Source organism: Lepisosteus platostomus, chromosome 6 (assembly GCF_059453375.1).
Source record: "Lepisosteus platostomus isolate fLepPlt1 chromosome 6, fLepPlt1.hap1, whole genome shotgun sequence".
In the NCBI taxonomy this organism is placed as follows: domain Eukaryota; kingdom Metazoa; phylum Chordata; class Actinopteri; order Semionotiformes; family Lepisosteidae; genus Lepisosteus; species Lepisosteus platostomus.
This window is the reverse complement of record NC_142616.1, coordinates 8,532,255-8,552,148: the sequence shown is the minus strand read 5'-3', so window position 1 is coordinate 8,552,148 and position 19,894 is coordinate 8,532,255. Positions and strand designations below refer to the sequence as shown.

At 40.5% G+C, this 19,894-nt stretch overlaps 2 protein-coding genes across 23 annotated transcripts in view; both read right to left on the bottom strand.

Annotated features, from left to right (window-relative positions):
• Positions 1 to 1,951, bottom strand: part of LOC148660025 (uncharacterized) — a 34,785-nt gene extending 32,834 nt beyond the window's left edge. For 13 of the 20 annotated variants that reach the window (XM_088637575.1, XM_088637581.1, XM_088637583.1 and 10 more), the window contains exons 1-2: positions 1,152 to 1,421; positions 72 to 169 (exon numbers count right to left, since the gene is read on the bottom strand). In XM_088637575.1, the coding sequence (XP_088493701.1) occupies positions 72 to 162 (91 nt within the window). In that variant the 5' untranslated portion in view covers positions 163 to 169; positions 1,152 to 1,421. The other 7 variants (XM_088637577.1, XM_088637580.1, XM_088637576.1 and 4 more) reach the window with 5 other exon arrangements.
• A 6,392-nt stretch (positions 1,952 to 8,343) lies between these two features.
• pea15 (proliferation and apoptosis adaptor protein 15) overlaps positions 8,344 to 19,894 on the bottom strand; it is a 57,350-nt gene continuing 45,799 nt past the window's right edge. For 2 of the 3 annotated variants that reach the window (XM_088637764.1, XM_088637765.1), the window contains exons 3-4: positions 17,962 to 18,117; positions 8,344 to 17,143 (exon numbers count right to left, since the gene is read on the bottom strand). In XM_088637764.1, the coding sequence (XP_088493890.1) occupies positions 17,079 to 17,143; positions 17,962 to 18,117 (221 nt within the window). In that variant the 3' untranslated portion in view covers positions 8,344 to 17,078. The remainder of the gene's footprint in view (positions 17,144 to 17,961; positions 18,118 to 19,894) is intronic. The other variant, XR_015939767.1, reaches the window with a different exon arrangement.

Below are 19,894 nucleotides of genomic sequence, written 5' to 3'. Positions count from 1 at the left end.
GTTTGGAAACAGACCGGTGGGCTATAAGAACAGGCCAGTGCTGTAGAAGAACTGTTATCAGCAGCTCATACCTGGCTTAGAAATTGTACTGTCCTTCCGTGTCCAGTTGACCAACCCAATTAGCAGTGTAGTCACTAGATTTATCTTGCTGTGTATATCCATAACGTTCCTGTCAAAGAGCAAATTGTCAGAAGTTTCCTTCACTTTCCCACAATGAAGTGCTGACTGACCCAAACAACACGTCTCTATAGTCACGTCTCTATAGTCTATATAACACATTCATACAAGCAACATAGTGTCACCTTTCATATGTGTGCTTTACCGTTCCATGGGTAGGACAACTAATCTTACTGACTGAACTTAAAATTCTTTTTTTTAATGTCTCTATTCTGTTTTCTTTAATGTCATGACTTATTATTTGTTGCAGCTTCACCTGGTTTGTCTTGCCCTATTGTCCTCTCCATATTTATTCCAGTTAAATACAAACCCACTGTCCACATGTCACTAGTATCACTGTTCTTTGTAGCAACAGTTGTATCACAGCTTAATATAATCAATAATAAATGAAACAATTTAAATCACTCGTCTTTTTTATTATTATTCATAGTAGTATATTGTTACTGTAATAACATGTAAATTACCCTGATTTCATGAAATAACTTTATCTTAATTCATTCCTAACCGAAATAAAAAGTTTAATAAGTGAAATCAAGCATCAGCAAAATGAACGTTTACCGTTTTAAGCACCTAAAACCAAGTATTTTTGTCAGAATACTTTCAAATTTACAGGAATACTTACAGAAAAGTGTCGCTGCTTAAAGAGAAGAATCAGTTTATGTGACGCCGCAGAGTAGGCGCCAAGATTTTAAACTACAGTACAGAGGTGAAATCTGCCACAATCACAACGGGTGTGGGTCACATGACACCATTCATAAACAAAATCGCGCGCAATTATCAGTCGAGTCCGTATTTTCTTAAGACAATACAAAATTCAAGCTTCCACTAACCGAGTTCGTGTGAATGGTATACTGTATACATACAGTACATGTATACAGTAGTGATCTTCATTACAATCTAAGCACTTCACAACAATTACACTCTGTCGCCTTTTTTAAAACCAAAAACCCGTTTAATGAACGTTGTTTCTGTACCTTTATGTCCGCAAAATGACCTTTTCAAACCAGTAGTTTTCCCCCGACAGTCTTTGCTCCTTTGTTTACTCCTTAGTTAAAAAACGTCCCTAGAATTATCGTCATTTTAAACGAAAATTAACTTCTATGGGTGTCAACAACATCAAAATACTACAGTCGATCTAACTACAACAAAACTCTTTCCTATTAAAATTTGATATATTTATATTTTATTTTCTGGAACAGAGAGATCATTTTAAAACCAAAAGTGAAAGTGTGACAAGCGGTTGCGTTATGACACCGCGGTGGGAGTGACCTCCTCATATGACACTGTAATTTACAGTATCGCTCAGAGCAGAGCTGCAGTAGGAGAGGCCGGTGTATTATCATCGACCACAGCGCACTGTTCACACAAACCACAAACATACTGTAAATCCTGCTCTGTCACAGGCGGTAGAAAGCTAGTAAAAACTGTTCATTTTTTCACCCTAGACCTTTTTACATCACTTCGGTTTTGCAGGGATCGCTTCTTCTACACTGATTCCATCTTTTCTGCTGTTAATCAGACACCCATCCACCAAAATTGTGCTTCCTCCCATAGATACCAATATTTCTGACCTTTTTTTAAGAAAACATTTTCCATTACCATTTGAAGAACAGAAATTCATCCTGAAAGATACTACTGTGCCAGATCTTCAGACTGAAGGGGCTTGATGCGCCAAATGGATTCCTCTCTTTTTTAACCTTACGTTTTGTGTTCTTATCATTAAATTATATATAAATTTAATTATAAATAAAAAACCTGTTTTGTTTCAAAGAGATTCGGGGACGTGTTTCAGCTCTCAACGTCTGAGACGTGTGTTCTCTATTGCACAGATCCCGTATAACGCACAGAAAGGGGGCGTTTTTAACGAAGTGCCTGTGTGCAAAAGCCTGTTTTTTTCCTGGCCTGAGTTTCACAAGCAAATTAAACCTGAGCGACATTTCTTCCTGAGAACTGAAGCGTACGGACAGTATAAGAACAGGTTACAGGAGACGACGTCCTGATTATTTATCTCGTGTGAGGTAAATATCACTAGCAAATAGCCTTATTTGAACACCCAGAGGAATGGGCAGGCATCACGAAAATAGTAATAGTGCGAGACATTTCAGATTTCAGACGCACTGTGAAAATTCACCAGCTCCACCCTCCGGTTATCGCGTTAGCCCGAGTCAATGAAATGTCCCTTTTTTCCAGAATTTAGCAACGTCAGCCGTATTTCAGGGTCATTAGTCACGAACTCAAGATTTGTGTGAATTTCTGAGAGCTCTTTTATAAACCGCTAGATAAATACATATCATACATTAATACATATAGTAGTTCAGGTGGGGAGTTGCGCCAGCATGCGTAGGCTGCAAAGGAACAAGTTATAGGTTTATTCCATGCTGGAAAATAGAAGAAAGAAAACACAACGTTTCGGCCGTGGAGCCTTCTTCAGGTGTATATGTTAATATATATATATTTTAAAATGATGTGAAAAGGAAATTACACCCCCTTACGATTCTATGGCTATACGTATTAAGAGATATTGGACCTTCATCTAGTCCTCACCAAGTCCTAACAGTAGATAAAGCTGACCTCATGTGACAGATAACACACACAAATCTTACTTTCGCATTATTTATTAAACAAATAAAATCAGCCAACATTCAATAGCCGTATGTGAAAAAAGTAAGTGAGCACAGTAACACGTGGAAGCCCCCTAAGCAGCGATAACGTGACGTGTTCTGTAACATTTTCCATTCCAAAATTCTGATTTTTTTTTCGGCCATTCAGGTTATAGATTTTCCGGTGGGTTTTGGATCATTGCCCTGTTGCATGACCCAATTTCGGCTAAGCTCCAGCTGTGGGACAGATAATCACGTCATTTTTGGCGCGCCCTCTCTTTAAAGCCCTGGCCAAATACGAAGACGGTCCGTACAGTGATAATTCAAACTGAATTAAAAACTACACATCCCAGTTGCCATGGTGGTGCTTGTGTTCGTTGCGTTTAACCAACGAAAAAGTCACATGACATTGGGGCTGAGTTTCGAAAGCTTAACCTATCAGCAACAAAGCGAAATATACACGATAGGCTACCTCAAACTGTCAGTTACACGACTGTGTCTGTCGCTTAAGCCACTCCTATTTGGCATTTTAGTTATGGAAGCGGGAAGCGGGAAGCGGGAAGCGGGAAGACGCCCCTCCTCCCTCTGGGAGTCTGACTTATCGCCGTCTTTAACCGCTCTGGCGCCGAGCCGCAGCGAATGAGAGAGATCCTGAGAAAGAAAAAAGATGAATCCGGAGAAAACGCTTGTGTGCCCTGGTGGTAAGGGAAAGCAATACATCAGTAGCTACTTCGAGGAATTAGGGATAGATGTAGAGTTAGAATTTGAACGAATACAAAAACAAGATGTTAAAATCTTGACGAACAGAGCGATGATGGAGATCTACAAATTTTCCGGAGCCAAAATATCAAATAGGAAACAGATGCTTTTTGGTATCTTTAAATCACAATTTCGATCTAGGTTTAAGAAATGAACAGGAAAAAAGAATATTTTCAGCGAGTGATTAGTCTGTACAGTATGTACAGAGGATCATTAATAAGAAACCCCGCTTAAGAAAAAGCGGAAGGGAAGATTTTGACCGCCAGATCTTTGCTCTGCCCCTAGTAAGAAAAGAGAGCAGTGAAATTTCAGCTGCAGGAGATGCACAGCAAACAGCTAGCACTAGCTCTGCTTGTGAGGTACGGTCAGGAACGAGTGAATTAAGTGATGTAAAGTGCACTAATGAGGTAGTTAGTGAATTAGGAGCACAGTTTAAAAATGTGCATAGATTAATGGAAGAATGCAGGAAGCTGGATGATGAAAGAGCTAGGTTAGACAAGAAAAAAAAGAGGACTTATGCTTTATAAGGCTGAAAATGAAATTCAAGCTCTCTCAAATAAATTAAGCAAGGCAAATGAAAAGTTAGGACATGGAAGTGTTAGGAATGTGAATAAAAGGCTTGGATGCAGGGATAGTAAAATTCGGACACTTGAGCAAAAAGTTGTGGAGTGTGAGCAGGTAGTCATTTTGAATGAACAGGAGAAAGGTGAGTCAGAGAAGGAAAAGGCACAGCTAGAAAAGAGTATTGATGAATTGCAAGAACAGTTGGAAAAGCTTAGATATACAAAAAAAAGGAATCGCAGAAGGTTGCGTATTATAAAAGGAAATGTGACTGAAGCAGATTTAGCACATAGGGTGAGGGACCTGAATGAGGAGGTACAGTTCTGGCAGGGAGAATATGAAGGCTTGAAAACAGAGATAGACAGGCTAGTGAGTCACAATATTAGCACGTAAGAAAAAGGCAAGTATGCTGTAAGAGAGGCTTCTATGGATTTAGTAGCAAATATGGGCGTTAGTGCACGAAAGGCTTCTCAGACAGTCAGACTAGTTTTTGATAAATTGGTAGGTATTCAGGTAGATAGATTACCAGGGGAAAGTTTTTGTAAATATCTTGTGTTAGAAGCGAGGCAAGTTTCTTTGCAACATCTGAAAGAAGAACTGTTGCAAGAAAGTAATTTAACCCTTGCCACAGATGGGACCACTAAATATGGTCATAAATATGGAACTGCAGGGATTTCTTTCCAGGATTGTAGCAGAATGCATTTAGGACTCAGAGAGCAGGCATCGGGTTCAGCTCAGTGCATATTTGACACAGTAAGAGAGATGGTGCAAGATGTTGTTAACAGTGGAAGCAAGGATTCGGATGCAACATGTTCTGAGAAGGAGATTTTCTGCAAAATTTCAAATCTAATTGTTGACAGGGCAAGTACAGAAAACATTTTTAATGAAATTCTGGCGCAGTACAGAACTGATATCTTGCCTAAAATTGTAGATGGATTTGATTACCTCAGTGAAACAGACAAGGCTAGGATCGGAGTTATCAATGAGTTGTTCTGTGGATTGCATTTAATTGATGGCTTGGCACATCAGGCAAATGTTACACTTTCTGTCTGGGAAAGAATGATTTTTGGTGGTGAAAAGGTGGCCAGTGTTAGTTTAGATTGGATGCATAGAACAGTAGGAGAGAGTGGTAGTTAGCTTGATTAGATCAGTGTGCAAAGCCATCCATGAAAGAGGGTGTGAGAAAAGTGGCAAATCTGTGCAGTTTAGAGCTTTTTTGTTGAGTCAGGGGAAATCTGATCATGTCCCTCTGGTTCCCTTTAATGCAAACCGAATTAATGCAATGTTCCACAATGCAGCTGGAGTTTATTTTTTGCATGCTGAATTGCTGGAATTCATGCATGATATACGTAATGAAAATAAATTAATAGAAACAGTGTTTGAGGATTTGAGTGTGGGTCAGTTTATTGCACGATGCAGAGCACTGGGAACTATTTGTAAATTAGTGACAGAGCCTTTGTGGAAAGCTCTGGGGAAAAAAGAGCATGTTTTGGAAATGAATGCAAGATACAGGGAGCTAGTGTGCAAGCTGAAAGAATGGCAGACTGATAGCAGTAAATTAGTCAGAGGTAAGGTACATTCTGGGCCTCTTCTGCAGAAGCTAACAGAACAGAGGAGCCCTGAATTTGAGGACATGACTGACAGGCTGTGGAACCGATCCTTGCTAGTTTTGTAAAGGTGTGTTGTAGGATGGTAGCAGATCATTTAGAATATGGCAGGTATGATGAGGTTTCAGAGGAGATGTTTGAAAAGCTTGAATCAGCACCCAAGACGAATGTTAGCTGTGAGAGGGATTTTGGAATCTTTGATAATTTACTTAAAGTTAAGGCCAGAGCAACAGCATTAGCTGTGGAGGGTATGATTATGTTCAAGGAGAACAGGTCTTGGCAGTGGCTTGAAAAACTAGATTCTGAAAAGAAGGCAGAAGTTTTATCTCAAGCTAGAGAATCAGTTAAAGAGCAGAGGGCTGTGTTTTGTGAGAGGATGGCTAGGATAAGAGACGCCAGGTTGCAGACACGTAGAGAGAAGAAGGAAAAAAAGATAGAAAAAGAAACAAGAGATATAAGGACAAAGGAAGTACTAGGGGTAGAGATAGGAAAGTATGGGGGACTTTGGAACAGCGAGGAAGAAATAGATGTGTAACTGAGGAATTTAGATGAGGACAAGAAGCTTCCTGCAGTTACAGCACAGTTGAAGTTTAGGAGATTTGTGATAGGAATGAAAAATGAATGGTATTTTTTCTCTTCGAAACGTGTGTTGTCTTTATGAAATTAGTGTATTTTAAACGTTTAATTAAGAAGTAAAAACTTTACAGTGTACACAAAGATTCTGAGCTGATCACGAGGAAGAAGAATCACCCGTTTTTCGTGCATAAAAGTGGTTTTTAACTCTCGAAACCTGTTTTTATAGGTTTTAAAGTCGTGCAATGTGCAACGTCTAAGTTAAGCAGGAACACATCATTATATCTCATTTTTTATTTAAAAAAAAAAATTAAATCGTTTGCCCAGCCTAGTGTAAGCCTGTGAAGCCTAGTGTAAATGCTGATCCTTACCCTACCTGGGGTGTCCACTGAGCATTTCTGCGAACTCTATCTGAAGTTCTCTGGGCATAGGATTTTGACATGTTCCCCAAACCAAAAGGAATGAGTGGGAAACAATCAAGACCCCGGATAGAAGCACTTGCATTTGAATGAGTTTCAATCTTGCTTGGGTACTTGGGTACTTGCTTGGGTAATCTTGCTTGGGATCTTGCTTGGTGATCCGACCGACTCAGTTTTGGAATACAACCGCGCAGTGCACGGCGACATCCAGGGACCCCGGAGTTTCCGGAAAAAAACAACAATTCAGCTAGGGTCACGAAACCACTTTTCTTCAACTTAACTTGGGCCAAAAATCCATCCCTGAAAATAAAAATTCTGTAAGTAGTGTGTAAATGCTGATCCTTACCCTACCTGGGGTGTCCACTGAGAATTTCCGCGAACTCCATCTGAAGTTCTCTGGGCATAGAATTTGTGGTTGTTTAAGTTGCTGTTTTGCAGACCTAAGCTGCGGAGCAATTTTCTTTTTGGAGTGAAGGGTTTTTTCTCCCGGCTATCCTTCCATGCAACCCATTCTTGTTCAGTCTTTTCCTAACAGTAGAATCATGAACTTTAACGTTAAGCATATTGACAGAGGCCTGTAGATCCCTGGATGCATCTCTGAGGTTGTTTGGAATCTCTAGGAGTATCATATGGTCCGATCTTAGGGTGAATTTACTAGGGCGCCCACTGCTGGGTAGACTGGCATCTATCTTGAACTTTCTCCATTTGTAAATTATCTTTCTTACTGTGGAGTGATAGACTTCTTATTTGGAAATGACTTTATAACCTATCCCAGGCTGATGAGCAGCAATGATTCTTTCTCTGAGACCATCACCGATATCTTTTGACCTACTGTAGGCATGACGTTTTACTACAAACCTGATAAATTTTCTAATATTATATAGAGTATACAGGTGGAAGTTCGTCCAAATCATCAACTAATCATGTGCGCTTGTTTAACATCACCTGATCCTAATTACATTCTTAATAATAATAATAATAATAATAAGAAGAATTGCTTACATTTATATAGTGCTTTTCTGGACACTCCACTCAAAGCCCTTTACAGGTAATTGGGACTCTCCTCCACCACTAACAATGTGCAGCATCCACTTGGATGATGCGACGGCAGCCAGTACTCTCACCAGTACTCTCACCACACACCAGCTCTCAGTGGGGAGGAGAGCAGTGTAATGAAGCCAATTCATTGATGGGGATTATTAGGAGGCCATGATTGGTAAGGGCCAATGGGAAATTTGGCCAGGACGCCAGGGTAACACCCCTACTCTTTTGGAGAAACGCCCTGGGATTTTTAATGACCACAGAAAGTCAGGATCTTGGTTTTACGTCTCATCCGAAGGACGGCACCTGATTTGGAATCAGTACAGTTGCACTTAGTTTTAGAAGGCTTCTGAATGTTGGCCGATTTTTGTTGTTTAATAAATAACGACAAAATAAAATCTGTGAGAGTTATTTGTCACATGAGGTGAGATTTATCTATTGCTAGCACTTGAAGACTAGGTGAGGTTCAGATACTGTATGTTTAAATACATAAAACCATAGACTCTTAATATATAAATATCTCACTTATATAGAACAATACTGTAGATTACACGCACCGCAAAGACTCATTTAAAACGCTTCTGAAATGAACAGACCACAGCAGGATAGGTTAGCAAATATATTTTAATATATATAATATAATATTTATATTTATTTGAGCACAATGACAAAAATGGCATTTCTTTCAGTTTAGTTTCATTTAATTCATGGAAAAGCCACACCTGTACTTTTTAATTTTAAATAACATTTTTCAGCTTTGTTCCTTTTGTCACCATCTTTGCAAAATATTGTTTTTTTTTATTTCTTCTACAGGAAAAATAAATCACACACACAACCAGAAAGGAAAACAATCCTTCAAACTCTTGGTTTTTCTAACACAGTCATGTTTAAAAAATAATAATAAAGAAAAAGACAGCGCTCTGTACTTCCACTATCCTCCCCATCTGCCTCGTCTCTTCTAACAGACTCGAACACCCTCCTGCATTGAAGCCTGTTTGGTTTTCAGCAGGTAATTGTATTCAATTTTCCTCAAACTAAAAGACCCTTATATTAGAACCTTCCTTTTTCCTGTCTGCCATACACCCCAGCCCATCCCCAAAACTCTCAGTGGCTCAGTCTGGGACTTCAGACAGATGCAGCACTATACCATTGGAAAGTACGGACTCTGCTTTATACCACAAACATCACATTTTGTTTTCAAAAGGAGTATTTCTGTGACCCTGGGAGGAATTCTACGGCAAGCCTATCTGTTACCTTTTGCAAATGAATCTCCAGTCCTTGGACCAAATGTTTGTGAAAGAAAAAAAACAACAAGAGCCCTTCAAAAGAGTATTAACTGTTGAACCACCATAAAGCAAACAAAACAAAATAGAGTTAAAGTCAATTTGCAAGAAGAGATCAGTTATTTCTGGAAAACATGGAACTGACTTAAGCAAGATGGATCTGGAGTCAGTGCCAGCATTTCCTTCCAATACCCTTCAGGTTTGAAGCTTTTTTTTTTAAAGTGATCTTAGCCTTTTACATTTTGATCACTCACACATCACTTCAAACTGAACTCTATTTGCAAACTGAGACCCCAGCAAGTGGTTAGATTGCAGCTGTATAACAGAACACCCAAAGAGGTGAAATCTTTCTTCTCAAACACATGTGAATGGACACTTTACAAATCCATGCATCCTGTTCGGTATTTATGGAGTATTCTCACGTCCAGTTCCCTCTCACACACCCACCACACCCCCTCTGCACCTTCACCCTGTTGCTAATCTCATCATCCTGCATCTCCCTCAAATGTATACCCCTCCACCCTCCTGCCTTTCTCTGCCAAAGTCATCAGCTAATGCCCACTTTTTCTAATGGCCAGAACCATCATCAGTAGGTTGTAACAGGATATTGCAGCACCTCTCCAATCTGAACTCGCCCCCCACCACCACCACCACCACCACCAATTCCCAGGAAAACCCTTTTCCAGGAATTTCCAAGATCCATAATGGACTGTAAATGAAAAGGCATTACATTTCACTCATAATCTTCATCCTAAATAATATTCGGCACAAGCTAGTCTTTGCCCCAGCTCTGGGCCTTTCTTTACAGGGACGCATGGGAATGCAGATCTCTTCTTCGGTTTTATTCCAGCTCCCACCCGCCCTGTTCGTCACCCCACTGCGTTCATGAAAGAGAGAAAAACTTACTATCTCTGTCTCAGTACAGCGCCTCGAGCCACTGTGTCAGGAAGCTGTATTCTACAGCACAGCAGTTACAGATCTGTATCTATACCCCAACCTAACCTCTAATGTGCTGACTGTTTAGGGTGTACGGCCTAATAAACATCTTCAAATCAAGATCTTGCTTAGCACACAGCATGAAAGCACTTTGGCACATTGTCTAGCACAGAAGCGTTAGTGCAGAATGTAAACTGTCATTTTTTTTAATGTCGTTTTGCATCGTTTGTTGGGGAAGGAAAATACATTTGGACAGAAATCCTGCCAAGAGGCCTGATTTTTTACATACAAAACCGAGTCTAAGTAATGGATGTGCAGTTTTTACTAATCTACCTCTAGAACCATGGAGACAGCACCACGTCTCTGTCTGGCCTTCCTGTTTTGTTAACTGGAGTCCACTTGGCTTTCAATTGATTCCCCTGAAATCCGTTCTGTCTTCGGAGCTAGGAGGTCAGAGTATTTCCTCTATTTCTTCAGTGTAACAAAGCAGAATGAACTGAATGGCTGAACGTGGCCTCTAAGCTATTAAGAAAATGAATGTAAAAGCTAAAATAAGAATTGGATTCTAAAGCCACTGAGATCCTCAAAGAATGTGCTAGATGCAGTTTCAGGTCGCTTAGGAAATCTGAAATGGTCCTTAAAGATATTAGGTTTTCGAATGAAAAATGAACCTTGCCTATCGGACGTGATCATTTTACTTGGCAAATTATTATTTATATAACAGGTTAAGCCTGTTTTTCAGTTAGTAACTTAAGGCCTTGGTGACTGTGTAGTTTCTGTCAAACTATAACGTGTTTTCAGTAAGCAATGTGGTTCTGTATCAAAGCTGCTCTTTTCAAAACGGGAGAATAAATGAAAACAAAAATGCACTCTTTGCATACTCCTTAGCCCTGCATCTTTCGTTTTTCTTTTTGTTTCTGAGAATACAATGCAAAGTATCAAGCCAGCCGTTGGCTTCCATGAAATCTTTTCCAGGCCATAAAAGTACAAAAGCATCCAGATGTGAACGATTTTCTAGCCTTTTCACTTCCTTTCTTTGTGGAATTGTGAGAAATCACCTGTCCATTCCCGACTTTCCCTCTTGGGCTTCATTTTAAAGCTGCTTTCGTCTTATCACCGTGGAATTCGCTTGCTTTTTTTTCCGAACACGACGGTGACATGCTGTATAAAAAATAATAATAACAATAATAAAAATAAGCTTCAGATTACGCTTTGCGAATTGAAACGTAAAATTTTCAATCGCTTCTTCTGTGACTTCAGAGCAAACGGGACAAAACCTTAATACTGTTACGCGGCATATCAAGTCATGTGCCCTCTGCTGGTTACAGTGGTAACTGCAGTTTGCCACAGATTCAGTTGCTCGTATTGCTACTCCAGGAATTTCATTAAAAACCAAGAAAACAATAGGCTCTGAAATCGCCGACATGGAGAAGCGCATATCTGAAACTGGAATAAGTCAAAACCCCGGATACTAGTCCACACAACCAGGCTCCTGCAGGAAAACGCATAAATATGACCTGATTATAATTTTCAACATAGATCAAAAACCTCTCTAGAATTCAGATTTAATCATGCTACGTCGATCAATGAAATACCGCAGCTCAGCCTTCGATACAAAGCAGTTCTGTTTGTGGTGTGAAAATCCTGTTAAATGCTAAGCTACCAAATATCCTACAGCCAAAATAACACAGACGCTGAATATTGTTGAGATGATATTCTCTATTGGGCACGCTTTCTGCTGCTGGAAAACAGAATCTCCCAACTTCACTCACCCCTCACAAATGTGGAAATCTACAATATTTTAAATAATATCGTACATTTATAATTAATACTGTATAAACTTATCAATAATCCTGTGTATGTGGACTGGTATATTTATGGGGTACAAGTTGGGTTACTAAAAAGACAACTACTTTTCACCACATATTATGCAATTCTTACTGAAAATGCTTCTTTTCCTTTCATGTACAATTATGAGCACAGTCTCATTTTTGTCTTTACAACTTTTCCAGTTAGTAAACATTTTCTGTTACATTAAACCATATTTGCATTAAATAAATTAATCAATAATAAAAACACACTGAAATAAACTCACAATATTTATATACAACTTCATTAAGAAAGAAAAGAGCTGCTCCTATCTAAAAATACAATAAAAAAAGTGTGTGGTGCTAATCTGGTGACAATAGTTCCCCAGGCTTGAGGTCTGGTATTCTTTCAGCTGAGTTGTTAATTAGTTTGTAACAGTGATTCATTTTGAGAGCACTGGACATGGCTTTAGTAGATATATTGTTTACATGAAAATGATTATATATGGCACAGAGCAGAAATTACCTACAATAGTACTCAATAATCAATAATAAGAATAAGATCTGTATCGTCATTGCCCAAATACTCAGCTCTGATTTACACAAATAGCAATTAATACATTATGTAGATTAATGACACATTTAGTATACAGATGAATTTATGGAGAATTGAAGACTTCATATTAAATTTCATATTAAAAGTATCTTTGTTGGGAGTATAACTCTCTTGTACCCTGAAATAATATTGAACTCCATGACACCTAACTGAAAGAGGTACCTCTGAACTCCATTGAGCTGTCTGCCTATCCTAAAACTATCCCCCTTTCTTTAACAGACACTGAATCTGGGAGTGCATGCCTGGCACAAGTTTGTTTTTCTTAGTGGTGGTTTCACAGTGATACAGGCCAAATTGGTGCACAAACTTGCCTCCCACCACACGAAACCTGATGCCCAATTTAATACTAGTACATTTGCCAAATCTGATGTAGAACTCTGGCTACAGATGAAACAAATCTCTAATTTCTCTATGGTTTTCTCTATGACTTGAAAAAAAAACCTAGAAAATAATGCAAGATATGTGAAATTTCAACAGCCAACAGCTTCTGGGAACCAAAGACTTCATAGTCAAACAGCACTCTTCTTAGTAGGCAGAGAATTCCACTATGCCAAAAGGTTGGGCCTCTTGAATGGGGAGAAATTGGTGTGACATCACATGCACTCTGTTACAAGCAATGCAGCCTGAATGTACACTCAGGGGTTGCACAGGATAGCAAAGGCAAGGAATTTATTCAGAGGAAGAAGTAAGCACTTACACACCTTAAGGTGTATCTCCCCAAGAATTGCCAGTAAAGTCCCTACCAGAACCAACAACGTTTTCATGCTAAATCCTGTTTTCTCTTCTGGGGCATTTTTGGCAGACAGGCCCTTTATGGAACCACCCAAACCTGGGGAATTTAAATATACCATTCATCAGACTAAATAATACAGTTCTGAATTTCACAGGAAAAAAAAAGAATTTCAGTCGAACTATATCATTTTTGCAGTACAACTGGAAACTGGAATGGAATGCATGGCTGTTTCTGTGTGATGCATGATCGTGTCTTGGAATGAGATCTCAAGATTAAAGACAGTATTGGCCATTTTCAAAAAGCTGCAGGACTTCAGCAGGGTGTACCTCAAGAGCTTGGCATTTTCCACAATGTTAGGACTGTTAGGGGTGTCAGAGACAATAGATGTCTAGTGTTTGCCAAAGAGGATGAGGACTCACAAAAAAGGAGGCTAGGCCTCTCCTTTAACCAAGATCTACCGACAACATACCCAAAGACATGAAGGAAAATAGAACCTCGATCACCAAGCATATTGAGGAAATCAAAACCTTTTTTAACACCAAACAATACTGAGCACTCAATCACAGACATTAAAATTAAACAGATCTACATTCCAAGCACCATAGAGAACAAATAAAACAACTTTCTCCTCTGTTTGCCCTGGAGCTATCCGGACACTTTTGGGAAAATTTCAATGTTGATATCAAATTTCAAAACTAACGTTAAGCCATTTCGAGTCTGTGCCAGCTAAGGGAAGTGGGAAGCACAGCGATGCTGTTCACGTGTGCATTAGTGCTCGCCTCTGGAAGAAGAGATTTTCCCAGTTGAGCAGATAATCAGGATCCATAACCGATTGAAAACGAGCAGTCTGTGGAAATAGTTTTTAGAGGGCATATAGGTCAGCACAGCTAAAATTTAGAGAAACTGCCTGGACCGCTTGTCACCCCCTTCCAGATCACATCGATCAGGTTCTGTTTTCTTGGTCCCTGTGTTTAAGTGGATATGCAAAGCAACATTGCGATGCTGCCCAGAGTTAGAGTAAAAGACACTGAATCACCACCTTCTACGTCACCAGCAATACTCTATTAACACACTCTATCTACTAAAACACACGGCAACAGCAAAACAGTGGCAAGACCACATTTTGGCGGTAAGAGGCTGCTGTGGTCGAGAATAAAAACGCTGAGCAACCAACGAAAGCACACAGTTCGAAACGTACAGACCAGTATCTCAGAAAAAAAAGCAATATATAAGTCACTGCTCTGCGGTTTTCAAGACTCTCCGCAGGAGCGAGAGTGGTACAAGTGAGAACACCCGCTTCATCATAGCAGACATTCAACCACATCCACTGAACATTACATCGAATTAACTTCGACTTCCTCTGTATAATTAACAAGCGAGAAATTCCGCGCTTCAACACGTTACTCCGTTCACTGCTTGCAGCTGAAAAGCTCGATATGTAAATATAATCTTGTTAGGTAGCTGTATAACTGTAAAACGTAGCATGCTTTATCTTAAATCTGAGAAAATACGTATTAAGGTGTTAAGGTAACTTTACTGAACATGATCCAGGCTGATATTTATGGTTTAACACATATACACCAAGGGCGTCCAGATTACAACAACACCAGAATTTAGTCGACAAATTAAGAGATTTTTAAGAAAGTTCGACCAAACACGGAATTTCACAATCGATGATTTTTCAAGAGCTACCCTTCAGAAACACAGGGAAAATGATGCAATCGCTTCGCTTTTGTTAGGGGTGACACGTACGAATTAGCGTCCGGGGGTCATGTGGGGGGGGGGGAGGACGCTAAATAATAGAGGAGAGTCGAGGGGTGTGTTGACCTGTAGGTTTGTCTTTTTTTTAGATGCTTTGCATAGAATTGAGTATCGTCTGACTTAAAAAAAACTTTTTTGTGTGTTTTTCTTCCCATGAACACTTGTAAAGGCTTGGTACTTGGCACGTGAAGTATAAGTGGAACAGAGTAAGAAAGCGGCAAAGTTTCTGAAAACATAACACTTAAAAAAGTACCACGCTTGTTAACCAATGGACAAAAACGGGACTCGACTGACAACGGACCAAGTCGTGGACGAACGAAACGTGGCACATCAAAAGCAGAGTTTCGTCAAGCCTGCGGTTCCCAAACCGGGCAGCCGGAGGGAGGGTCCCGTGGGATTTCTAAAGACAAGGCCTCACCTCACCAAGGCAGAAACGCCACGGTGAAACCAAAGGACCTTCCGTTCGCCGCGCTCTGCTTATTCATTATGTGTCAAAGCGAACAGTGAGACACGATGCGCCTCAGAAAACAAACAAAAAACTCCGCCGCGAGCAACGTCTTAACGCTCAAACCGGACGACGCATTGAAAACGAAGGCCAATGCGCATTTTCTGCTAAGGCTTAATTGAGTCGTGGAAACACAGTGATAACGCGTGTATTGTCAACAGTCTTGTTTTAGGATCGTGTGCATGGCTGGAATGATTCAAGTCCTCAGAGAAGCAGTAAAGGGATATCTCAAGTTGTCTGATCATGCCGAGATAGCAGATACCTACTACACAACTGCCCTAAGCTTTAAAATTGGCCTTGATTTGCCTTCGTAATGATGTATAGTGCACCACAGTGGGTTTTAGTTTAACACCACATATTATTAGTTGATATTCTTTAGTATTTAACTTAATTTGTCAGTTTAAAACTTCTGACAATCCGTTAAAAAGCTCCCCAACAGTTCAAGAACTTCAGAAAAATTATGTTGATTTTTCACTATACTATCTTAGAACGGTTTCTACTTATTTTCTCCGGCTCCTTCTTTAACCACTCTTCTGATCAACCACACTGCTCCTTTACTGCTTTTATTTAAATTTCATTTCTATAACATTGTGTTGGATGTCACAAACGTCTAAAGAGTCTTCAGCGTACGCTTTCATGATCAGAAAGGAATGCAGTTTTTAAATAAGCCTATAAAAATATTAAATATATACTATTACAATATATAATTTAAAAAGAGATATCTCATTTTAGACATGAATAGTCGAAAAGTGAGGATTCTTGTGATCTCAGGTAAGGGTGAAAGATCAAAAAAGTCCCGACTTTTGACAGAATCATGATAATTACACTTATCACAATAGTTCTCCCATAGAGAAGATGTTAAAGACTGAAAAGTTATCAAGTGATATAGTGAGTTTAGCCCACCTACAGGCAAGAGTTGGACTGTAGCGGAAAAAATATGCGGTAAATAATTTTCTCTGTTCTTGAGAAACATCTGATCAGTAACAATTGGATCTATAGTGAATTTCTAATGGAAATACTATCTGAGGTCAGCTGCATCTTTCCCATTAGCGTATAACAATAAAAACCAGATTAACAACAAGTTGCATCTGCAATATCAAGGCTAGCGTTACAACTTCAGCTGCCATGATCACAACAGGCGCCACACAGCGTACACTATATTGCGATATAGGCTGCATAATACATGCGGCATTTCTTTTTTTTTTCAATTGCAATAACCGGGGCACACTATTGCGCTATGCCATGCCATATCACGACAAGCAGTGGAAAAACCTCAGGAGTTTACGGTTTGGGCTTAACGGCAGAAACAGAATTCCAGCTGTCAGAAAATGATAAGTAATGTACCATGACTTTTGTTCAACCCCTGACTAATCACTTGGCATGTGGAGCAAACTATATTGAAGCTCTTTCGCACTGCTGGGGGAGTAACAGGTTACGCCATTTTGAAACACGCTCAGCTTGTCGGAGGGCCAGTTAAACGGCAGACTCTTCAAGGAAGAATTCCCTCTCCATCTCCCTCTCTCGCTGCCAGGTCTTATTTATCAGAGGAGAGGCGGGACTTGTCAGGCATCGTGGGATTCGATTCACTGGTCGGGAGGCTGCTAGTGCGTCGGTGTTGTATGTCAGCGGTGAAGGACGTGGGAGGGGCAAAGGGGGAAGGGGCGGGGTTTCTGCGGCGCAGTCGTCCTCGACTTCAACCTCAGACTTTCTTGGGGGGCGGGGCGAGCTTGATGATCTCTTCTTCCGAGGGCTGGCGGATGATATCTGAAAGACAGGAATGTCTGTGAGGCCTGGCAAGGGACAGCATCCTTTAAAAGAAACGTTTCAATCGGCAAATCTCGGAATTCACAGAAGACCGTCACAAGGAGCTTTAACCTAGCCTACCGTTTTGAACGGACACTCAAAGGGCTACTACACTGCTGCTCTTGCCTTTTTGAAGCCTGAAGACCCATGCAGCAGTCTGGGGCAGTTGTTAGGGTCTTGACTTATAACTTATAACAAAATCTCCTGGGTTCAAACCCCAGGAGTGACAATGCTGTTGTATATCACCCTGACTGCTCCAGTAAAACAGCTGAAAACAACCTCGCTGTATAAAAGGGTACAAATGTATAATAAAACGCCAACTAAATAAATGAGTTCAGTAGTTCAGTTACACCCTAATACTGTAAATGTGTGAGAGAGATGAGATCGAGAGTATAGTTAGCTAAGAGAATAGACAGACTCGCCTTAAGGATGAGGCTACTCTCAAAACTCCCCCCACCTCAGTATCACGAGGATTGAGCCAGGGAGCCGCTGCAGGGGTGTGGTGGGGGAGTGGGAGGGTAATGAGAGAGATGGGCTACAGGAAGTCCCATGTGCAAGACTTATGTACACACCCTCTGGAAGTGTCCGATGTTAGGATCTAACCATCCTCCTGAATTTCCATTATAACTTTGTTATAGTTCCATGAATATTAATGCACGTCACCCCAGGCACAACTGTTTGGAATGTCTGTTGTGGTGTCCTTGTTCTTCTGCCCTCTTGGGGTTGTGAGCCGAAAGAAAATCCGTCTAACAATTTAACGAGGAGGGGCCGGGGCGTACCTTTGTATTTCTTCGCCGAGGGAATGCGTGTCAGCTTGGTGTCGATCTCGTCGTCCTCGGAGATCTTCAGCACGGTGGTCCTGTACTCGATCACGCGGGTCAGCAGGTCCGGGCGCCGGGAAATTTCGAAGATGTGCTCGATGTAGGACAGGTTGTCTGGGAGCAAGGCAGAAACAATCAATGCACGGTTAAACAACTGACTCGAGACAAGACAGGATTGTGAAGCTGTCCCTCATCCTGACCACTTTATCCAATTCAGGGTCGCCAGAGTCTATCCCAGCAAGCAGCAGGTGCACGGCAGAATACAAATACAATTCTGAGTGGGTCCACTATGTGGTGGCAATCCACTATACCCACTGCAATACTGGGAGTTGTGGGAAATTCTCAGCAGAGGAGCGAGACCCTCATGGAGTTGCACTCTGTATTGACCTCAGTTCGTTCAGTGACACAGTTACACAGGGCTGGGACTGCCCTGCACAGCAGTCGCACAGCACAGGGTTCCCAACTGTAATATACAGTACAGGCTCAGAAAGAGCTTTGTTTCACCCTAGGGTGCCTGTCCAGTTCTTTGATACTCAATCAGTTCTACTCTTATCACATTGTAGGATGAAATAAAAAAGCTGCACCTGTTAATATAAATTATCTTGTTTACATACTGTACCTTTTAGTACAGCCAGAACAAAACTAAGTCAACACAAGCCAGCAATTACTCTGACCTCCCACAATAGGATTGAGCGGTGATCTAGTAGTGTTGGAAACGTGATATACTGTATATATACAGGGCTGGCCCTAGCTGTCTGGGGGCCCTAGGCAAGACAGTGGAAAGGGGCCCCTCCAGGTCATGATTTGCATAGACACTACCATACACTGCACTGCTATCAGCTCCCAACACAACCTTATGGTACTACTTAGAAAAATAAAATAAATTAATTATATCACTTGAAAACCTTTATTAACCAGCTTTGCAGGACACATAATAAACAAGTTATAAACGAGAACATGAGGCACACATTTTTAAGATAAAGTATTTTAACATTGCAAGTCATGACAAAGCATTTATATCAATATTAATGACAACAGGGGCACTGATAACAATAAATGATGATAAACAGGATCTCTGTTACTTCAAAATTCCAGCAAAGCGGAACTTACAAATTAGTGCTTTGCAACCCTGAATGAATTGCAGAAATAGATATGAAATTAAGTTAGAAAGAAAGAGAGCTCTCATTGACAAGGGAGGTGAGGTCAGTAGAGGCTGAGCAGATGGGAAAGTTTTATAAAAATGTTCTACAAATCAATGTGCCTATATTTTTTCGACCTCTCCTCTCTGCTCCTGCCGCTGTCACTGGGAGAGAGACTGCAATCCGAAGGTTGGGTTAACAATACTCCCATTTAATGAAATACAGGAGAAACCGCAAGGAAAACAGTGTGTTTTAATGGCCATTATGTATGATCGCAGGACAGTCTTTTGTACTGCACATTAACTTTTACACCTGGCCGATTTTAAGCCAGGTGACCCACACGGCATCTGTACAATTGAGGGAAACAGCTACTGTACGTCTCGCCTGAAAACATCTGCTGTTCGCTAGGTACATGGATTTGACAGACTCAAAACCGAAACGAACTACAAATGATTACATTATTACGCATATCATGCATTATTACACGGTGTACCTCTGTTTTGGAGATCTTTAATCCCACTCCTCTTTTCTGTGCTTCAGAAACATTACGTATTTAATTAGGATCGGTCACTTTTTGACTGGACATCCATTAGGACAATCCATAGCAGCAACGGAAAGAGCCGCTATAGGGAATTTTTCACTCACATTTGAATGTACTGATTAAAAATGTGGTGTGTTGCACAATGAGGGGGCCCCTTGAGCCGGCCCTGAATATATATACATATGTCCCACTTCACTTGGCATTTCATTTT